Below are 18,676 nucleotides of genomic sequence, written 5' to 3' on the forward strand. Positions count from 1 at the left end.
GGCCAAATAAACCAATCAGTGGAATTTCGTTGGATGAAACCTTGAGGGTGATTCCACTGGAGTTATTGATTATTTGAATTATCCACAGGTCGGAAGATTGCCAATTTCCAGAAGATCACTCAGTACAATGAATCCAAGTTACACTTCCATCGTGTAGACAGACAGCAGATGGGAGTGTATATGTGCATTGCCACCAACGAAGTGCCCCCATCAGTCAGCAAACGCGTTACACTGGAAGTCAATTGTAAGCATCAAACTTCCACTATTCACACAAGTTATTCATCATCAGACCTGACTACCTCCGAGCAATCCAAATCCGTCCAGAAATAACCAGCAACCCAGAGAGTAGCTCAAAATTAAACTGACACGATGCCACTCCAGATTTTGAAATTATTCCTTTCGTTTATTCCAGTACTCGTTAATTTACCACCAATTCACTGTTAATTGACTTTCTCAATTAATTCTCTCTCGTTGTCTAAAAAAGAATTCATTACCCTGAGTTCCATCAAATTTTTTCGATGATACAGAGAAAAAAAATGGACTCCATACTTTTTTTTGTACTTGCACAGTGGTAGACTATTTTCTCATCGATTCTACATCATAAAGGGAAAATATCAGTCACTTAAATTCTGTCAAGTTGCCATGATGCTTCTGGTTCTCGACAGTTGCCCCCGCAGTGGAAGTACGAGCTCAACTGCTGGGAGCACCATTGGGCCGGAGTGTGCAGCTGGAGTGCTCCATCGAGGCACATCCCAACACGATAAACTTTTGGGAGAAGAATAGCAGAATGCTTCTAGATGGGTGAGATATCTTTATATCGCTCAGACGTGCATTCTGTACTATCAATGTTACATCAGTCTTCTCATTCTTAAGTCATTTTAACAGCGATAACTATCCTGACGTCTCCGGTGGGAAATTCCTTGTGGAAGCTCTATTTTTGTGGTGTTATGACGAGTGCACATGAATTCGTCAACTCCATATAATTTTCTGACAAATCTTTAAAACGGTTTGAAGTAATTGTAAAATTGTTAACAACTCCAATTCAACAACGGAAAGTACCTCTGGATTTAAAGGAGATAGTGAAAATTACGTAATTACCTTTTTCGTAGATTACAATTGGCTCTGCAAAAAAGGTCTTGACGAAAATTCTGATATCAGCAATTGTGTTGTTAAATTGAAGTGAGAGATGAGCGGAAATGTTTAAATTAGTTAAAATTAATTGATTAATTAATTGAACGATTCAGCATATCGATTTCTGTTTCGAGAGGTCAGAGCTAATCCTGAAATTGGACAATCCTCGGCAGAAATACTGAGAGATAAAATTTCCGATGAGAAAGTGACTAATGAAATATTAAATCTGATAATCTCATTTGGTCGATCCTATTTCAGCCCTAAATACGAAATTCGAGAGGATAGAACGGGTTATCACGTGACAATGACCCTTCTGATAAAGAAATTCACACCGGAGGACGTGGGTAGTTACAACTGCATAGCATCAAATAGCCTGGGAAAAGCCGAAGGCTCCACAAGACTATACGGTAATTAATTTTACCCCTCAAAAGCTTGAGTCTCTCTTGATAACATTCACCTCGTTAACTCGAAAACACCTGCTTATTTTCCAGAGATCGAAGTCAAAGATGACATGATACTACGCGGTGAGTTTATAATTACATCAACATCATAATAGATAAATACACCCATCATTTCTTAGCATTATTCCTTATCATTTTGTTTCACCATTTGAAAAATAGAATAAAAATATATTAAAACAACATTAAAATATTTTCAGGCTGTCAATAAAATTTTTGTGATTTCCCCGATAATTTGAAAAGTAACATAATGATGTTTTGGATTTCTAGTTTTTTTTTTGTCACTCAAAATGTTAAATGTAATGCTATGATTTGTTGGATATAAATGATCGAAGTGGTGTTAATTGATGAGGATTGGGTTCAGGATTGGATAATATTTTTATTTTGCAGTAGGACTGGCAGAAGCTGCCCGTGGAGCAAGTTCTGCATCGTTCTCCATTCTCCATCGGCCATACCTCGTAGCACTCAGTGTTATTTCAGTACTCCACTTGGTGTGTACACGGTGAACTAGTACATATCCAAATCCAAACAAGAGGAATAAAGTAAAATAAAGTATATGAACACAAACTGACCTACAGATAAATGGCCGGTGAGTTTGTGTTGCGCTTTTCACACTGAAAACAAGGGATCGACCCGGTGATCCGTACATGTACCATTTTTGTGTGCCAAAAAAGATAGTAAATAAAACTATGAAACTGAATAGAATGAGCGATTGAGGATTAAATCCCGTGGATTTGAATTCTCGTGCTTTTTCTTACTTTTTAGTCTCAATCCAGAAAATATAAATGATCGGCGGGATGGAGAAAAAATAATGAAAATTGTCTTTGTCGTCAGCCTACTGTATATTTGTCTTTTATTAATGCATCCTTTTCCCGTACCTAAAGTATAATGTCGAAATTCCTGTCCAAATTTCAATGGGGATATTTTTTCTGTGCCAAATTATCGGGAGAGGGTACACTGGGAGAGGATTTTCTCAGTTTTTCGAATTTTATCGTGAATACTAAATTATGAATTTTCATTCAACACCCGGCAAAACTGGATTTTTCCATGACTTGAATTTTCTGAATTTCTCTATTCAGTTTGTGCGTCGGTAAAATTTGGAAAATATATTTGAAACATCCGTGAAAATTTCCCAGTGTATCCCGATAAACAATTCCATATCAATAAACTTATCGTACTCGTACATATCTCATATGAATGACTGAAACTCTCGTGAAATTAATTCTGAAAAATCCACAGCTTCTGGCAATTAACGATCGCAGAATAACATACACTCAAACTCATTAAACTAAAATCTCTTAATCATTCATATCAATCCAAGATATCCATCGGGATCCCAATAATTCGATAAAATAATCGTCAATTTTCTTACCCAAAATAATCTAGACAGGAAAAAAAATGGATAATTCAACAAGCAACATTTCAATTAACGAATCACTTAATTCAGCTATTATTTCCAGATTGAATACTAGTTGTAATTTTTTATGGTATGTCTTTTCTGGTATATCTCAAGGCCAGCAGAACTGGACCTTACTTTAAGCGATTAATTTTTAACGATCAATTTCTACGTGGATGAATATATAAATGATGTAAAAGGCGCTCAGTTTTGCTCAGACATTGCAAAATGTAAGGGGTGTGGTATTACATCCCTTAGATTAATTTTATGGCCATTCCAAACGTTAATACGTGCCGTGAAATTTATTTGGAGCCTGCGAAACGTTTAGGGGTAGCGTAAATAAGGGAAATTCGTATTTATTTTCTTTTTTCTTTTAGGTCTGACTATTTTATCTCGTGAGTGTATTTTTCGCAAGAATGTTGGTAATGTGTACGTGATATCCATATTTAAAACGAGTATCTGTGTATATACACTGAATATGTGGGGCGAAAGGGAGAGTGTGAGGGAGTAGAACAAAATGGGGAATGTATGTAAGGCATGTACTAACGGTGTTATTCATTAAAACGCAAAATAATGTCACAGTGCTCTATTTTTTCGTGCTTGCCCGACAATACGGACACCCACTCGACTGACACAAAAATATGATATTTAAACAAAATGAGTGATGAATAAAATAAAGAGTCATGAGATGATTTATTGTTCATTTATTTTCCTCTTTTTGTATACTTCAATCCATTCCTCTTGTGCATTCTACTGAAAATTCTACAACTCCCTTGGCTGTTTCTTCTAATTAAAAACTTCATTATTAATTTAAATAATGTTCAAAATAGAGTATTAGAGAGGAAAAAATCAGTTATTTTTTGGAGAATTGTTTTTGTCTGAATTTATGTCCAAAAATAGAATTTTATGAGCGGGTATATTTTTCAGTGGAGAACACGTATCACCTTGAGGAATATGATAAATCTATTATGCTTATAATTTTTGGCAGATAACAATGTAGCACCTTCATCCATTTCACAGTCCGATCAAATATTTAAATACTAATGAAATGTAAGCGACAGATTGGAATAGATAATTCTTGGACGACTGATTGGTTGTTATCCGTAGATAACAAAACTGTTTTCGGAAATTCAGTAAAATGGGGGCGGTATTAGTCTAATGTTGCCTTCGGCAAATCGAATACGTCAGGAAAATTCCACGATAACATCAAAATTTTTGAGTATTTAAGCCAGATTTTACAAGCACATCATCAGTCTAATCTCGTCTTCAGTAAGTTGAACACATCAGTAGAAATCCGACAATTTATTCAAAAATGTTGTGGAAATTCATCATCTTCGCAGTTCTTTTTACCGGTGAGTCATTCCCACATCAATAATAACTCCTCGCTAGTAATTGATTAATTTAATCAATCTAACGTTACCAGCAACTAGTTAAACTAACAAATTCTATTACAAGAACATCGAAACCGTAAAAGGTGAAAAAATATTATTGTAGATTTCCTATTATCAGAACGTTAAAAAAGTCGAATTTTTATTTAATTTTCTAGTCATCACCGCAGCGACTGTACAGTTGGAGCCTTGTACGTATTTCCATATTTTCAATGAATTTTTAACAATTTAAGAGTTTTAAAAATATCCTTCCGCTATTATTGACTTGAATTTCAGTGAACGCAGACGGAACATGTGAACCAGGACGTTCATACTCTGATGGCTGCAATACTTGCATCTGCGCCGCTCGTGATATGCCCATGTGCACCCAAATGCTTTGCTACCCCAGAAGATCTTAATAAAACTATAAAATTGTCAACTCAATTTAAACATTATTCTTAATTATCGACTTATCTCGAAAACAGTTGATTCCAGATAGAAATGGCAAAGTACTCCTTTTGGTTATTAAATTGGCGAAAAAAAGGATTCCTAATTACGATTAATTATTGAACCCGATTCAGAGAAATTATAATTATTCAATTGTGTAATGTATTTTCTCTGGAATATATATAACTCGAAAAATGTTTAAAAGATTGAAATAAATTGAAACATCTATCAATATGATTGCAATAAAAATGCATACCTGCACTTGTATTCTGTTATTTTTTTAATTAACAATATATCCAAAGCGTTTTAACGCATCGCTGCGAATTTTTGTGGTAAAAATTTGAATCGAGACGCGCCATTCAACAGCTGTACTACGTTCTCCATCTGACAGCTGTCAGCTGAAGCTCCTGAGCTGGCTGAACTAATGACAGCCTTCAGGTGTGGAGAGGGAGATCAGGAGACAGTCACAAGTACCTGATGTGTTTTTTAATTAAAAAAAAAACATGAGGAACCTGTAAATTGAAAATTCTCGTGATCTGTGCGATTGTTACCTCGACTTCCAGATCGATTGTCTCCATGATATCCGAGAACTCCTGGTGTACGTGAAGCTTCATAAAATTTTTCACTCAGCGTCGACCGTTTTCTTGATACATCAACTCATAGTGAGACTCGGTTAATTATTTCGGTAAAATTCACGGGAAAATTTTCATGGGTTATTATCTTCATTACTCTATTTAATCTCGTTAATCGATTACTCGCGAGTGTTTTCTTGGGGGTCATACGAAAATGTCGGACTGACAGGTGCCAGCTGACACCAATAACATCAACAGTTCAGCACCTGAAGTGTCAGTTGACGTTTGAGGGATAATTCTAGTGATTTTTTGGAGATAGAGAACAATGGAACCTCTGGGTCTGCAAAATCCACAACAGCAGAATCCACCTCCTGGGAATAGTGGAGATAACGCTGATAATGTTGGAAGGTTATATCAAAAATAATCTCAATTTTAAATTTTCATTGTTTAAAAAAAAGGGAAATTTTAGCGGAAAGTCATAATTCATTGACTTATCCTTATCAAAAAAATAAAATCTGCAATAGAATTGAATAAATCAGTCGACAACGGGAATAAAATTCCATCTTTGTATTTTTTAATTCTTGCTAACTTAAAAGTTTGGCACAATTGGAGAGTACAAGTAATTAAACAATAAGTTGAATTAATTTTTTTATTGACTTTCGACATTTTCAATTCAAACACCTCAACCTGTCGCTAATAATAATAATAATTGTGCAGCTGTCTGTTGCTCCGTTATGCGAGTCAAAATTCACTGGACGAGAGCTCGCAAAAACACATCCCCAGGGAAAGTGGCAAGGACAAACCGCCATACAGAAATCATCATCACACGAATCGCGCATTCGACGTAATAAATGCAATGAGAAAGTAAGTTAATGAAGCTTCATTGATTTTCTACCGATTTGTCAAGCCACAGAAGTGTTTCTGAGCCTGTGGAAAGAATCACGACAAAAAAGAAAATCACACGTTATTTTTATATGATTTATAACAAATTCGAATTATTTAAGATTTCCAAAAATTCTTATAACAACATTTACAATTGAAAATGAAAATTGACTTGCAAATGGAACAAAAACCCCTGAGGATTGGACTTTTCCAAAAACTCGTCGTAAATTCATGAATTATTTAGAATAATAATTTGAATAATCCGAAGGACTGTTCCCACTGAAAAATATCTGTCCTCTCCACTCAGACAAAATTTATTATGCGACGTGATATTGGAGGCCGATGGTGGTGTGGACGTGCCAGCCCACAAAATGGTCCTTGCAGCGTGCAGTCCCTATTTCTACGCAATGTTCACAAGTTTTGAGGAACGCGATCAGCGACGGATAAAACTCCAAGGTGTCGATCATGCGGCCTTGGAATTACTAGTTGATTATGTATACACAGCTGAGGTGCACGTCACCGAGGAGAATGTACAGGTGTTGCTTCCAGCAGCAAATCTACTCCAGCTGACTGACGTGAGGGATGCATGCTGTGATTTTCTCCAGGCCCAACTGCATCCATCAAATTGTCTCGGGATTCGAGCTTTTGCTGATCTTCACGGATGTCTGGAGCTTTTAGCACACGCCGACAGCTACATAGAGCAACATTTTTCGTAAGTTAATGAGATCTTCAATAATTAAGAAATTTTTTTCGAGAATATCATGAAATTTGCAGTGAAGTGGTGGAAGGCGAAGAATTCCTGACTCTAGCCCCCCAGCAAGTGGCAAAATTAATCTGCAGCGATCGACTGACAGTGCCATCAGAGGAGAAAGTATTCGAATGCGTGATATCCTGGGTTCACTCTGACATGGAGACACGTCAGAGTCACTTGGCCCAACTCATGGAACACGTGAGACTCCCACTCCTCTCCCAGGAGTACCTGGTGCAGCGGGTAGAGGAGGAGCCACTCCTCAAGGCGAATTTGCAATGCAAAGATTTTTTAATTGAGGCACTGAAGTACCATTTGCTCAAGGGCGAGCAGAAGTCTCTGTTCAAAACCCCCAGGACTAAACCCCGACAACCCAGGGGATTGCCCAAGGTCCTGCTTGTCGTCGGTGGACAGGCACCAAAAGCCATCAGAAGCGTCGAGTGCTATGATTTCAAGGAGGAGAAGTGGTACCAAGTCGCTGATTTACCAACTCGCAGGTGTCGTGCTGGATTGTCAGTCCTGGCAGGTCGTGTTTACGCAGTGGGAGGCTTTAACGGTTCCCTCCGGGTGCGTACAGTGGACGTGTACGACGGTGGTGCAGATCAGTGGTCAGCATGTGCAGGTATGGAAGCAAGACGCTCAACCCTGGGTGTAGCAGTCCTGGGTAATTGCATCTACGCAGTGGGTGGTTTTGATGGCACAAGTGGGTTAAATTCAGCCGAAGTGTACGACCCGAGGACTCACGAGTGGCGAATGATCTCACCAATGCTCACACGAAGAAGCTCAGTGGGTGTTGGTGTGGTGAAGGGATTGCTGTATGCCGTTGGTGGTTACGATGGTATCTCACGTCAATGTTTGACAAGTGTCGAGTGTTACAATCCAGAGAAAGACAAATGGAAGCCAGTTGCTGAGATGTCAGCAAGAAGGAGTGGAGCAGGTGTTGGAGTTCTAGATGGAATACTCTATGCTGTTGGTGGGCACGATGGACCACTGGTGAGAAAGAGCGTGGAGGCGTACAATCCTGAGACAAATCAGTGGTCCTCCATCGCGGATATGGCACTGTGCAGGAGAAATGCTGGTGTTGTGACCCTCAACAATCAGTTGTACGTCGTGGGTGGTGACGATGGAATGTCGAATCTGTCATCAGTGGAGGTTTATTCTCCGAGGACAAACACCTGGACAACTCTACCCAGTTCGATGTCAATTGGTCGAAGTTATGCTGGTGTTGCCATAATCGACAAACCCCAGACAGCCCCCACGTCGATATGAGGTTTGCAAACCGCTGGGCACCCCAAAGACCCCCCAAACGGACCACCAGAGGATTCCACTGGTGAATCTGTGCCCAGCGGTGTCAACCCCAGCCACAACTGCGAGGGCCCCCGATGTGTCTGCCAGCGTTACGAGAACGGTGAACTCGTTGCCACCCTGAACAATCGAAATCCCGAAGGTGATAATACATATCAAAATCCGAGAAGCCACAGACTCTACCAGAATCGTCCCCCAAATCTCAATCCCCATTACCAAAATCCCGTGGATATCGTGCGCAATTGTAACCGCCCACGAAGGCCAAATGAACCTGAGGAGAACATCTACGAGCGTCTCGACAACGACGAGGAGGTGAACGAGGTGCTCGATGTCAGGAGGAATGATCAGAATGACCACATGTACGAGAGAATTGATAATCGCCCCACCAGGGCCAATCAAGTTGTCAGAAATATAAATCCTGTTCTGGCCATTGAGAGAAACTCCAGGGACATCTACTTCCAGAACTCAAACTGTCTCAATCGTCTTGGAAATTTGTCCAGAAACTGCTTCTCCACTGATAACGTTGCCATGACAACTAACGGACGTTTTGCACATCAATTTGGCCAGTGCATGTGCCCGTTCTGCATCAGACTGCCCTTCGTCAGATACCACATCTGCCAGCAGTGCAATTCCTTCAATTCTGGTAATTATGTTGCCAACTCCAGGCATTACATCTACCAGGTATCCAGAAATTGCAGATGTGCATTCTGCAGGGGTGAGTATGCCTGGAGATTTCCAATAAATGGTAGAGCACTGGTCGAGAGCCTGAGGTGTCAGTGCAGAAATCCTGGCAACTGCAGCTGCAGGGGAAGACTCCTGTCCTCATCAAATTCAGCTATTTATATCGGAAGAATCGATAGGATCGGTGGAGTTAATAATCCACTTTATGCTAATCCCAGTGTTTACGTTGGGAGAATTGAGAGAAACGGAGGAGTAGATGCACCTGAGGTGGCTGAGGCATCACCTGGGGGCAGTGGTGAGGCTGGAGCCTCGGGAGAGGCCAGGGCCCAACCCCCTGCCAATTCAGTTTGCGATGTCAATGTTGTGGATAGACAGCACACGTGTGATGACTCCTGTATCAGGGGACAGGGGGGATTGTGCCAGTTCAGCAGAGGGGAGAGGCCTGAATGTCATGGGAGGTTCTCTTATCAGTGGTGGTTTGTCAATAGATGGCTTCCTGGGTGGGGATCTGCCGACAGGGGTAACGAGGGGAGCAGAGACGAGCCCAGAGAATATAATGCGAGTGATAGTGATGAGTAAAGGCATTATTTTTTTTTTCTTCATTTTTTTTCGGTCGTCAAAAAGACATTGTTCATGCAGGAGTGCTGGATTAATTTATTGTACTTAGTAGAATTTTTTTTTTGAGAGATTATGGGTTTTTTTTTTTATTTATAGCCTTCGCAGATTGTGGAATCATTTTCGTGATGGCTTAGTGGTGAGATAAGACGAATTCAACTTTTTTTTACTGATTCATATCGAAAACTATCGATTTTCGGGGGAAATGCTGAAGGATTTTTTTCGAGATGATTACATTTCCAATAAAAAAGGTCTTCATGTTTTTTTCCTGCGTTAATAATTTTTGCGGGCAATACATAATTAATGCAATTGGGAAATTCGACTCGTCGTTTATCATTTTTCTCTTTTTCGTTTTTTTTGGTTTGAGGTGATCTGTTCATTTTTTAATGTTTCGAATCAAAAATTGATTGCTATGATTTTTTTGTATTTTCTTTGGTGATGGAGATTTGGAGATTGTCGAGGCATTCCAATGATTTTTTTTCCTTCATATTTTGTGGGGATTTTGTGGGATTGCAGTGCGCGAGCTTCCAGAATCTTTTTACCTGCGATTAAGAGATTTTCTTCTTAACTTAAAAAAATACCTGAATCTTGAAAAGTCATTGAACCAAAAAATTCCGGTCCTTGAATCTATAAACATTTTTTTCCGTGACTCTTCATTATTGTTAAGTGGCATTGACGCCCTAAGACTGTTCTAGTTTTAATTAGTTTAGATTATATTCCTGAAATATCACGAATTTACGAGATTGATGACTATAATTGCGAGAAATCGACAGTTCACTGAGGAAAAGATAATGAGTGGAGGAAATTATTGCCATTTCTTGACTCAAATTAGAGACGATTTGAATATTTTTTATTGACGGAGATTCATCTGTAAACCGATCGTGATTTATTGATCAAAAAAATTAAAATTACAATCGCTGGCTTTGACAGAGAAAATCGAAAAGACTAAGATAAAGAAACCAGTGTGATGTAAAAATAACAATTGCCAAAAATATCACGCGAATATCAATTGATTTGAGGTACGATAGTAATTAATCATCAAAATGTTAAATTGTAGCCAATGATCGATGGATAGATCGACAGTTCACAAAAATAAAAATCAAATGCATTCATTTTTCATCAATATAGACAATTCAATAAATTCCTTTCACCCCAGATTATTCACGTGTTTAAATAAAAAATTCTGTTTAACAGAGGATTTTTTTTCAAACGCAAGAGTCCATTGAAAAAATATAAACCACGAAGGTCTAATAACAGCGCACGTGGAAATTTTATTCTTCAAGACAACAGGTAAGGGAAACATAACGAGAATGAATTTTTAGAGCGGCCTTAAAAGTTCGAAGAATACAAATAGTTAATTACCAGTATTTCAAATAATAATACTTTTTCTCTACTCCATAACTCTGAATTATTGTCCTTGCATTTCAACTGTGGAAATTGTCTGAGAATATTTATCTATTTTATTCTATTTATTTAAAAGGAATAGCGAAATTTTGATTATTTAATTAGTAGAGCAAAAATCATTGTAAAAATTATAAAAGAAAACGATTTATCGACTCTTTTATGTATTTTAGTACGATTCATAGTTGGGGCTTCTCATTAGCATATTCTCCCGCCGAGAAACCGTCGAATATCACAACAGCTGTAATCTTATGTAATGTGCTTCAAATATTTCATAAATATGTATGCATAACACGTACTTGATGGAGTCGTTTGAAAATGTGTGTAAATAAAATATTGAAGACGTGGTGTTAGAAACCTCGACTTCGCATTTCGATTTCGTGAATTTTTAATGGATATTTTCGCAAAAAAAAAAAATGGAAAAATTACGGCAATTGTAATTAATCTAACGAATATAAACTGGGTATTTAGGCATTCTGTTCTCTCAAGAACAGTTCCTTGGCAGCAATTTTATTTAATTTCTGAAGCCTAATGCAGTCACGACATAAAGAGTCGAACGAGAAATAAAATCCTTAAATGCCCGTGCAGTGAATCACCAGGTGGTTTTCTCGGGCACTCGTTACCCCGGATAACATAACTAGAATGACGAAATCGAGGCGAACAGACTGAGGGAAAAATTGATTTTATCAGATAAATGTAATTTTCGTAAAAGAAGGAATTCATTGAAACTGATCGAGTGCGTACCAAATTTCTTCATGAAGTTTTTTGCGAATAACTCCGAAAAATTGGGATATACTGAAATTTTTATTAGAATCTTTTCTATAGAAGTCCTCAAAGGCTACAAAAAACGTCATAATAAAAATTTCGGTAACTCTCTTCGTTTGAGAGATATTACTGTAATTTTCCCTTTGGTTATCACTCGGCTCCGAAATTTTCTGCTGCACTGTCATTCCTTTCGAAAATTAATACCAAATCGATTATTTTCTCTTCACTGGAACAATCAAGTTCCGGTTGTTTTAACATCAACGAACGTCGGGGTTAACAATTAATTAACATCGGGCAGTGCAACTACATAAAATACCAGACGGTTTAAAACAGATTGAACAATTGATTGCCTTACTGCTCTATATTCACCTGCAACCGGATCTACTTCATTCTATTTGGATTTTTTATTAATTTGAAAGGTTTGTATTTTCAATTCCTCGAGGACATGTACGCACGTTTGTCCACCCGTGACAATTCGATAGTTTTTTTTTTATTTTCTCCGGTGAACTAGAATCGCCTTGAGGGAATTTTTGCCGAGTGATTGATGAGTGTCTGGGAGTTGTTGAGGTACTGATACAGTAATTGGGTAACGCCCAGGTGAAATTATTATAATATCCCTGATAAATAGAATGTAAATTAGATGTGAATATTATTCAAACAATTTCCAATGATTTTTGAAAATAATTATAAGAGGCATATTGTATTTTTCTGAATTTTTTCTGTTCAAATAAATATTCTTCCGCGTCTCTTCCTGCGACGGTATATTTCATCCGACTATTTTTAAATAATTGAGGATTGTTGAAACAGTGAGGAAATACCGAGAAATTTATGACCGAGTCGACGAGGTATTGACATTTATTCAAATGAATTACGGATGCGTAATAAAACAATCGTGGAATCGGCTTCTGTATTTATATCCAGGAAGGTACAGCCGTGACGGATATCCTCTCGGGTTGAGCGACGATTTGATTAAATATCATAGGTTCGAGATTAAATCACTGACCTCATCCTGATTGCAGTCAGTGGGAAAGCCGACGATGAGCTGTTCATTACACACCTTTTTTATTTTACGTCTAATTCTTTTTGCGCTGGGAATAAATTAAATTCGCAAACAGACGAGTGCGTTTTCTCTTTCGTTCGCGGTTTTTACGTCAATTCGATTAATCAATCACGTTCGAAATGTCTCAATAATTTTTCAATTTTATTCCTTCATCGGATTTATTTCAGATTTATCGGGGGAATTTGAACAAATTTCTAACATCTCCCAGAGAGATCGATGAAATGACTGAGAGTGAGAGCTCCAGTGATGATTCTCTTCTGGGGACAGTCCTCTCCCTCTTTCTCTTTCAATCCTCACATATTCCATTCGCCTCACCACAAGAGACTGGAACAAAGTTCCTCCAGTAGTTGTTCGCCAACCGAACGTCTCACGTTTATCAGAGTTCGGTGAGCACTTGATACGCGAAGATCGATCGATCGATTTGTCATCGAGAAATCGGTAGAAGCCGATCTTCCGATATTATTTCGCTAAACCGCATTCCCGCGATTTTTTTTTTCATACTTCACACTCTGCGATTCCTCTTTTTTTAACAAAAAACTTATTCTCTTTAGGATAAATACAGAATGCTCAACAATTTTTGACATTTTTCAAGTGACAGGTGGCTGAGAAATTCTCAGAGGATGTGTTAATGTGTCGCACTTAATTTATCGATTTTTTTTTCTTTTCACCTCTGGATGAAAGAGAACCTTGGAATTCTTCTCAATGTTTCCAGAGTGAATAATCCTATTGATGCGAGGTAAGTAACGATTCTTTTTATTTCAGCCACTTTTTAGTCTGCCTCCAAGACGAAAAGACGTCTCGCTTTATCTTAAAATCTTGACCTTTGCGTGGACATCCCGAATTCGTAAATTATTTTTGAAAATCGTTCGCCTTTCAGCTGAATTTTTTTTTTAAACAAAATATTTACACTGAACCTGATTCCTCTTTCATCCTTCATTTTTTGCCACTCATTCTCCACTAGTTCCAGTCAATTAGCTCTTTGAAAATAATTTCTCAGTTGATAGAAGGAAATTAATTAATAATCTAGATTCGATTTTCAATTGGATTTTCATGTCTTGCATGGGCGATCAAGGCCAATTGATTGGATCCAGATGGGGGGACAAATGGGGGCATAAGTTTGTCTTGGATGTCTCAATGATCGTCGGACGTATCATTACTTGGGCGTTTACACCAGTCACTTAATTACAACCATATTAGCGAGTACACAGTGTCAATGCGGGAAACAGCAGGTGTCGAATCGTTTCGCCAGTCCCAAACACTCGAGGGGACGTTTTTGCAAACGTGTAATTTGGTAGCCGATTAAAAAAAAAAAGAACAAAGATGGAAAATTTAATTGGCCCTAGCCCGAGGGCACGAAAATCGAGACGTATTTCTGTCAAATTATTTTATTTCCGACTGCTCTCGACCTCAATATTCTCTTCAGACATCAACTAATTACGTTCATCCATCATCCAATGATAATCGTCAATGATCAATTATTTTTTCTTTCAATTTGTCTTCTCATTGTTTTTGGGGAAAATTATGATTGTAATTTCATTTGAAGAAATGAGAATTTATGTTTCGAGCTGTAATTCCGGGATGGTCTTGCATCGTTGATATTCGTGGCGTGGAAATCCGAAAGAAAGTACCTCTTACTCTGTGGCCCGGGTACCAAATAAAACATGAATAAGACGTGAGAGTGAGAGTCTCGGTCTAAAGTTAAAAAAATCGTCAAAGGCCACACGTATTATGTATTTCACCAATTGAAGAGACCACGTTACAATATTGCGTCACGCATTAGACTGACTTTTGACAGGAGAAACGTTCGCCTTAGTCGGTGAGTCATATGGTAATTCTGTAGTGCAGTGATAGAACGAGGGAATTTCACTCATCAGTCAGGATATTGGAGATATCTTTGTAGAACTTAAAAAAGGTCATTACTAAATTGCGTTATCTCCCTCATGTTACCTTCACGAATTACTGGAATTAATTCTTTTTTTCTGTAATTCTGAAATCTGTGCCAAACCCGAAATTTTGAATTTTCAATAAATGGTTTGACGATTAAAATAAAAATCTTCTTTGCCAGATAATTTAGGATAAATCTCCGGCCGTTTGGAATTAATCTTCACTGCTTCAAGAAATAAAAAAAACAATGCATTGCGAACCTCGAAGTAAATCCGTTAAGAAACCCTCAGGATCGCCGACTGGGTGATAAAAATTCCCAGTGATTTTTGAAATGGAGTGGGATATGGTGGAAAAAATAGTGAGTAATTGAAATTCGTAGCAAAGTGGTAAAAAAAGGTGAGTCCGTTGATTTTTTTGTAAATATTTCCGAAACTGAGGGAGATAACGGAATTTTTATAATGACCTTTTTTGTAGTTCTCAATTAGCTCTGCAGAGAAGGTCCTAACGAAATTTTCATTATCCCCCTTACTTTGGGAGATATTCCGAAAAAATAAAAATGGAAAAGTCAGACTTATCCATTTTTACTACTTCATTACAGAAATCGATCAAGTGTTTTGATTGATCAAGTGATTAGGGGATCTAGTCGATGCAGAGATGTCTCTCGCCAACTTCAGTCTTCCATTTCAACTGGCAACACCTGCCCCCTACATGTACCCTCCCCCGACTCAGCAAACACCAGTCAATCACTTGGGCCTGAATGGAGTGCCTCCAGGTGATAATTTTAGAGGAGAGAGACGTTATCAGAATGAGCCCTACATCCCTCCAGCTGCTTATCATCAGCAGGATCAGCAGGACCACCTGAGACAGTACTACAAACAGGCACCCCAGCAGCAGTTCAGGGGTCAGGTGCACCATCAGGTCGAGAGCTCCCAGGACGACGGGTACAGCTTTCGTCAAGATTTCAGACAGACTCAAACAGCATCCGCCAGGCATCAGCCGAGGGCGATGCCTCACCCGGAAGTGAGACCTCCACCTGTCAAAGGACCTGTTAGGGAGACCTCCAGGGTGCCACAGGAACATCCTGCTGGACCGCGAGGACAAGAAGTTTATCCTGAACGACCTGATGGGTGAGGATTTTCAATTTTTCTTTCTTCTTTTGTATTTTTATTTCCAGTTCGTATATTTTATTCCCTTTAGGCCTGACGGAGAATCTCATTTCCGGGTACCTGATCAGGCACCCCGAGGGAATTTTTATTTCGATAAAAAATATCCAGTATCGAGAATTTTTGATTCGCTGCGAAAATATTCTTTCAGAATTTATCTGACTTCCAAAATTTCTAACACCTTCTGCCCCATCGATTTATACCTGACGAGAAAAATTTGTATTTTGGAGGAAGATAAGACGTGACGTATATTCGAAAGTCGCGGTTTGGCAATTCGATTTTACGAACGTGAAACCTGATCGAGATGGAGGGAAAAAAAAACCGAAACTCGTCTCATTTCCATGCGACCTTTTTTTTTTCGGCTTTTTGTTCCGGGGTTTATGCCCGCTGTTATTTTCGGTTTTATTTTTCTTTCCAGTGTATCTCAGTGGTTTTGTTTGAGAGGTAAAAGGTGATACACTCTGGAATTCCGAGCGAAAGCGATGAGTGCCCGGTGGTTTATGCACTCTGGGTTAATTGAACGTACTTGAGAGATTTAACAGCGGTACCGTGAACCATGTATCATCTTTTTGGAGATTCAACTTCATGATAATAACCGAAAGAATGCATTCGCTGTGAATAAAAAATTATTGTCAATAAAAATAGTCATTGCAATGAATTTATAATTATATAAAACCACCTCGATTACGGAATCGTCAATTTTTTCCCACAATTCAAGCTGTTTTTGCTAAAAGAAAATAACAATTAACAATTTCGATTTGTTAGATGACACAGTTTTGTTTGAACCCTTCGTTTTTTTTTTATGAAGATTTATACGAGTGAATGGCGGCGCCTACGCGGGTCCAGGTGCCAAAACATCGGTGCACGCGATATTGGATTACGACGAGGACGAGGACGACGAGACCGACGTGGAGGACTACTACGACGAAAATATCCCCAACAATGCACGTGTCACCCCCATCCAAGGGCCTATTTACCTGAAAAATGGATCGGTACCTGTCGTCCCCCTCTACTCATACCCTCAACTCAACAACGGAACCTTTCTGCAGATTCCGGTGAGTCATGCATGTGAAAAATCTTTTAAAACTCCAGTCACAAAGTCCCCTGAATATTCAATTACATGAGTTTATCCTGAAAATTCAAAAAAATTGACAATTCATCGCGACAATCGATTGAATTGACGAATGAAAATAAAAGTAAAAGAAATAATAAAATAGAATAAAAGTAAAAAAAAAATAAAAGTAAAATAAAAGAAAAATTTGATGATTGCGATAAAAAAGAAATTTTTCCCCGTATTTTTCACTCAACTTGTCTTGTCGTCAGAAATCATTTATCCCTGCGCACAGGGTATAATTAAATCTTTACTACCCAATTATTTAATGTCATCAATCATTGTAATTAATTGTTGTCGACAATTGAGAGTTATTTGTAAATAGAAGTCTTTCGTTTTTTCAACGCCGACTGGAGAAAAATTTTTTCCAACGAATTTATTTGGGATATGCTGATTTAATTAGCAATTTTTCAACTCATGGCATGTGCTGAGTTCCTCTTTGTTCTTATATATTTCATTTTTTCGCTGTGAACTGCAGACAAACCAAAGACATTCTCGTTGTCTGATGGTGTAACCGGGCTCGTAAAAAAAAAACAGACTTATGATGAATGAGGGGGAGGTCTTTCATCTTGTACATGAAACGAGAGTAATGAAGCATTAAATCCATTATTCTGTAATTATCTTGGGTAATTTAGTTTTACGACGGTGTTGCGTCCATTTACGGTTTCTATCTCTCCGTAATATACGGTATTCAATTTGTTGTTCATTGATTAAAGGTTAATGAGTAATCATTACGAAGGGAGAGAAAGTCACTGAGAAATTCATTTTTTACTCCTCCAGAAGACGTCCCTGCAATCCTCAAAATCCTAAACCCATTTAAAAAAAAAAAAAATCTCGAGTTGTCGCTCGCGATTTTCGATTTTTAGGTTCCGAAATTTTTATAATCAAAAAAAAAAATTGAAGATTAACAATTTTTAAAGGAAAATAGGACGAATGTTTAAGAATATTGTTGTGGAGAAAATGGAGAATTAAATTGATAGGTTTATCGAATTTTCGTTGGTGCATTTCGAAGTTTCTTCGAGTCATTGAAATCCATCGGAAAGTGAATGATCGACCAGAGATGACTATCAATTTATTCTCCGTTACGCCCGCATGACATTTCCCGCATGTAATAATTTCTCACACCCACGATTATTGTTGAAGTTGAGATCATGTGAGCGATAGAGTTTGGCGCGGGTTCAATTTTTATCCATGAAAAATCAGAGACTACGATCGAAAGAAATTATCGATTCCGCGCCCGCACAGAAAATCAATGGCTATCATCATAAGTTCGTAATTAATATAATTACAACAGATTCCCATTTAAAAATCCGGCATACAGCGAAAAAATCCTTTATTCATTTATTTTGTCTAAATTATATTCAGTAAAATCTTCCAATTAAATTAATAAAATAATTCACAAATAATTTTTTAATTTGATTTAATGAAAATGTCGATTTTCCAACCGTTGAAAAATCTAGTGCGGGGAATTTATTTTGCGCATGGGAAAAATCCTGACTCCCTTTAAGATTGCATTACCCAATTGCATCACTCGGTGTAGCGTATTTTACGATCTCAGGTCACTGTAACAAAGATCTAGAGTAACATAATCCCACCGAGCTAAACACTGGAGCGAAGAGCCAAGAAAATTCTCATCTCGACTGGTTGTTCGATATATCGTTCTATATATCCCGAGCGATTTAGCAATCGG

General features: G+C 38.1%; 4 protein-coding genes across 4 annotated transcripts in view; all 4 read left to right on the forward strand.

Annotated features, from left to right (window-relative positions):
• The window catches only part of DIP-gamma (Dpr-interacting protein gamma), a 32,639-nt gene extending 28,999 nt beyond the window's left edge, over nucleotides 1-3,640 (forward strand). Inside the window, exons 5-9 of the mRNA XM_011311418.1 lie at nucleotides 89-244; nucleotides 666-801; nucleotides 1,390-1,538; nucleotides 1,623-1,655; nucleotides 1,980-3,640. Of these exons, the coding sequence (XP_011309720.1) occupies nucleotides 89-244; nucleotides 666-801; nucleotides 1,390-1,538; nucleotides 1,623-1,655; nucleotides 1,980-2,095 (590 nt within the window). The 3' untranslated portion in view covers nucleotides 2,096-3,640. The remainder of the gene's footprint in view (nucleotides 1-88; nucleotides 245-665; nucleotides 802-1,389; nucleotides 1,539-1,622; nucleotides 1,656-1,979) is intronic.
• Nucleotides 3,641-4,236: 596 nt separating this feature from the next.
• On the forward strand, nucleotides 4,237-5,009 carry LOC105270470 (uncharacterized). The gene is made up of 3 exons (XM_011311420.1): nucleotides 4,237-4,337; nucleotides 4,532-4,564; nucleotides 4,650-5,009. The coding sequence occupies exons 1-3, from the start codon at nucleotides 4,298-4,300 to the stop codon at nucleotides 4,769-4,771; spliced, it is 195 nt and encodes a 64-aa protein (XP_011309722.1). The 5' UTR covers nucleotides 4,237-4,297; the 3' UTR covers nucleotides 4,772-5,009.
• A 206-nt stretch (nucleotides 5,010-5,215) lies between these two features.
• On the forward strand, nucleotides 5,216-8,287 carry kel (kelch protein). The gene is made up of 5 exons (XM_011311421.1): nucleotides 5,216-5,397; nucleotides 5,691-5,779; nucleotides 6,089-6,235; nucleotides 6,561-6,965; nucleotides 7,028-8,287. Exons 2-5 carry the CDS (start codon nucleotides 5,697-5,699, stop codon nucleotides 8,268-8,270), a joined length of 1,878 nt encoding a protein of 625 aa, XP_011309723.1. The 5' UTR covers nucleotides 5,216-5,397; nucleotides 5,691-5,696; the 3' UTR covers nucleotides 8,271-8,287.
• Nucleotides 8,288-13,162: 4,875 nt separating this feature from the next.
• The window catches only part of LOC105270485 (uncharacterized), a 7,242-nt gene continuing 1,728 nt past the window's right edge, over nucleotides 13,163-18,676 (forward strand). Inside the window, exons 1-4 of the mRNA XM_011311451.1 lie at nucleotides 13,163-13,564; nucleotides 14,894-15,108; nucleotides 15,311-15,839; nucleotides 16,684-16,930. Coding sequence (XP_011309753.1) covers nucleotides 15,367-15,839; nucleotides 16,684-16,930 — 720 coding nt within the window. The 5' untranslated portion in view covers nucleotides 13,163-13,564; nucleotides 14,894-15,108; nucleotides 15,311-15,366. The remainder of the gene's footprint in view (nucleotides 13,565-14,893; nucleotides 15,109-15,310; nucleotides 15,840-16,683; nucleotides 16,931-18,676) is intronic.

This window comes from Fopius arisanus, unplaced genomic scaffold (genome assembly GCF_000806365.1).
Source record: "Fopius arisanus strain USDA-PBARC FA_bdor unplaced genomic scaffold, ASM80636v1 scaffold00088, whole genome shotgun sequence".
NCBI classification, from domain to species: Eukaryota; Metazoa; Arthropoda; class Insecta; order Hymenoptera; family Braconidae; genus Fopius; species Fopius arisanus.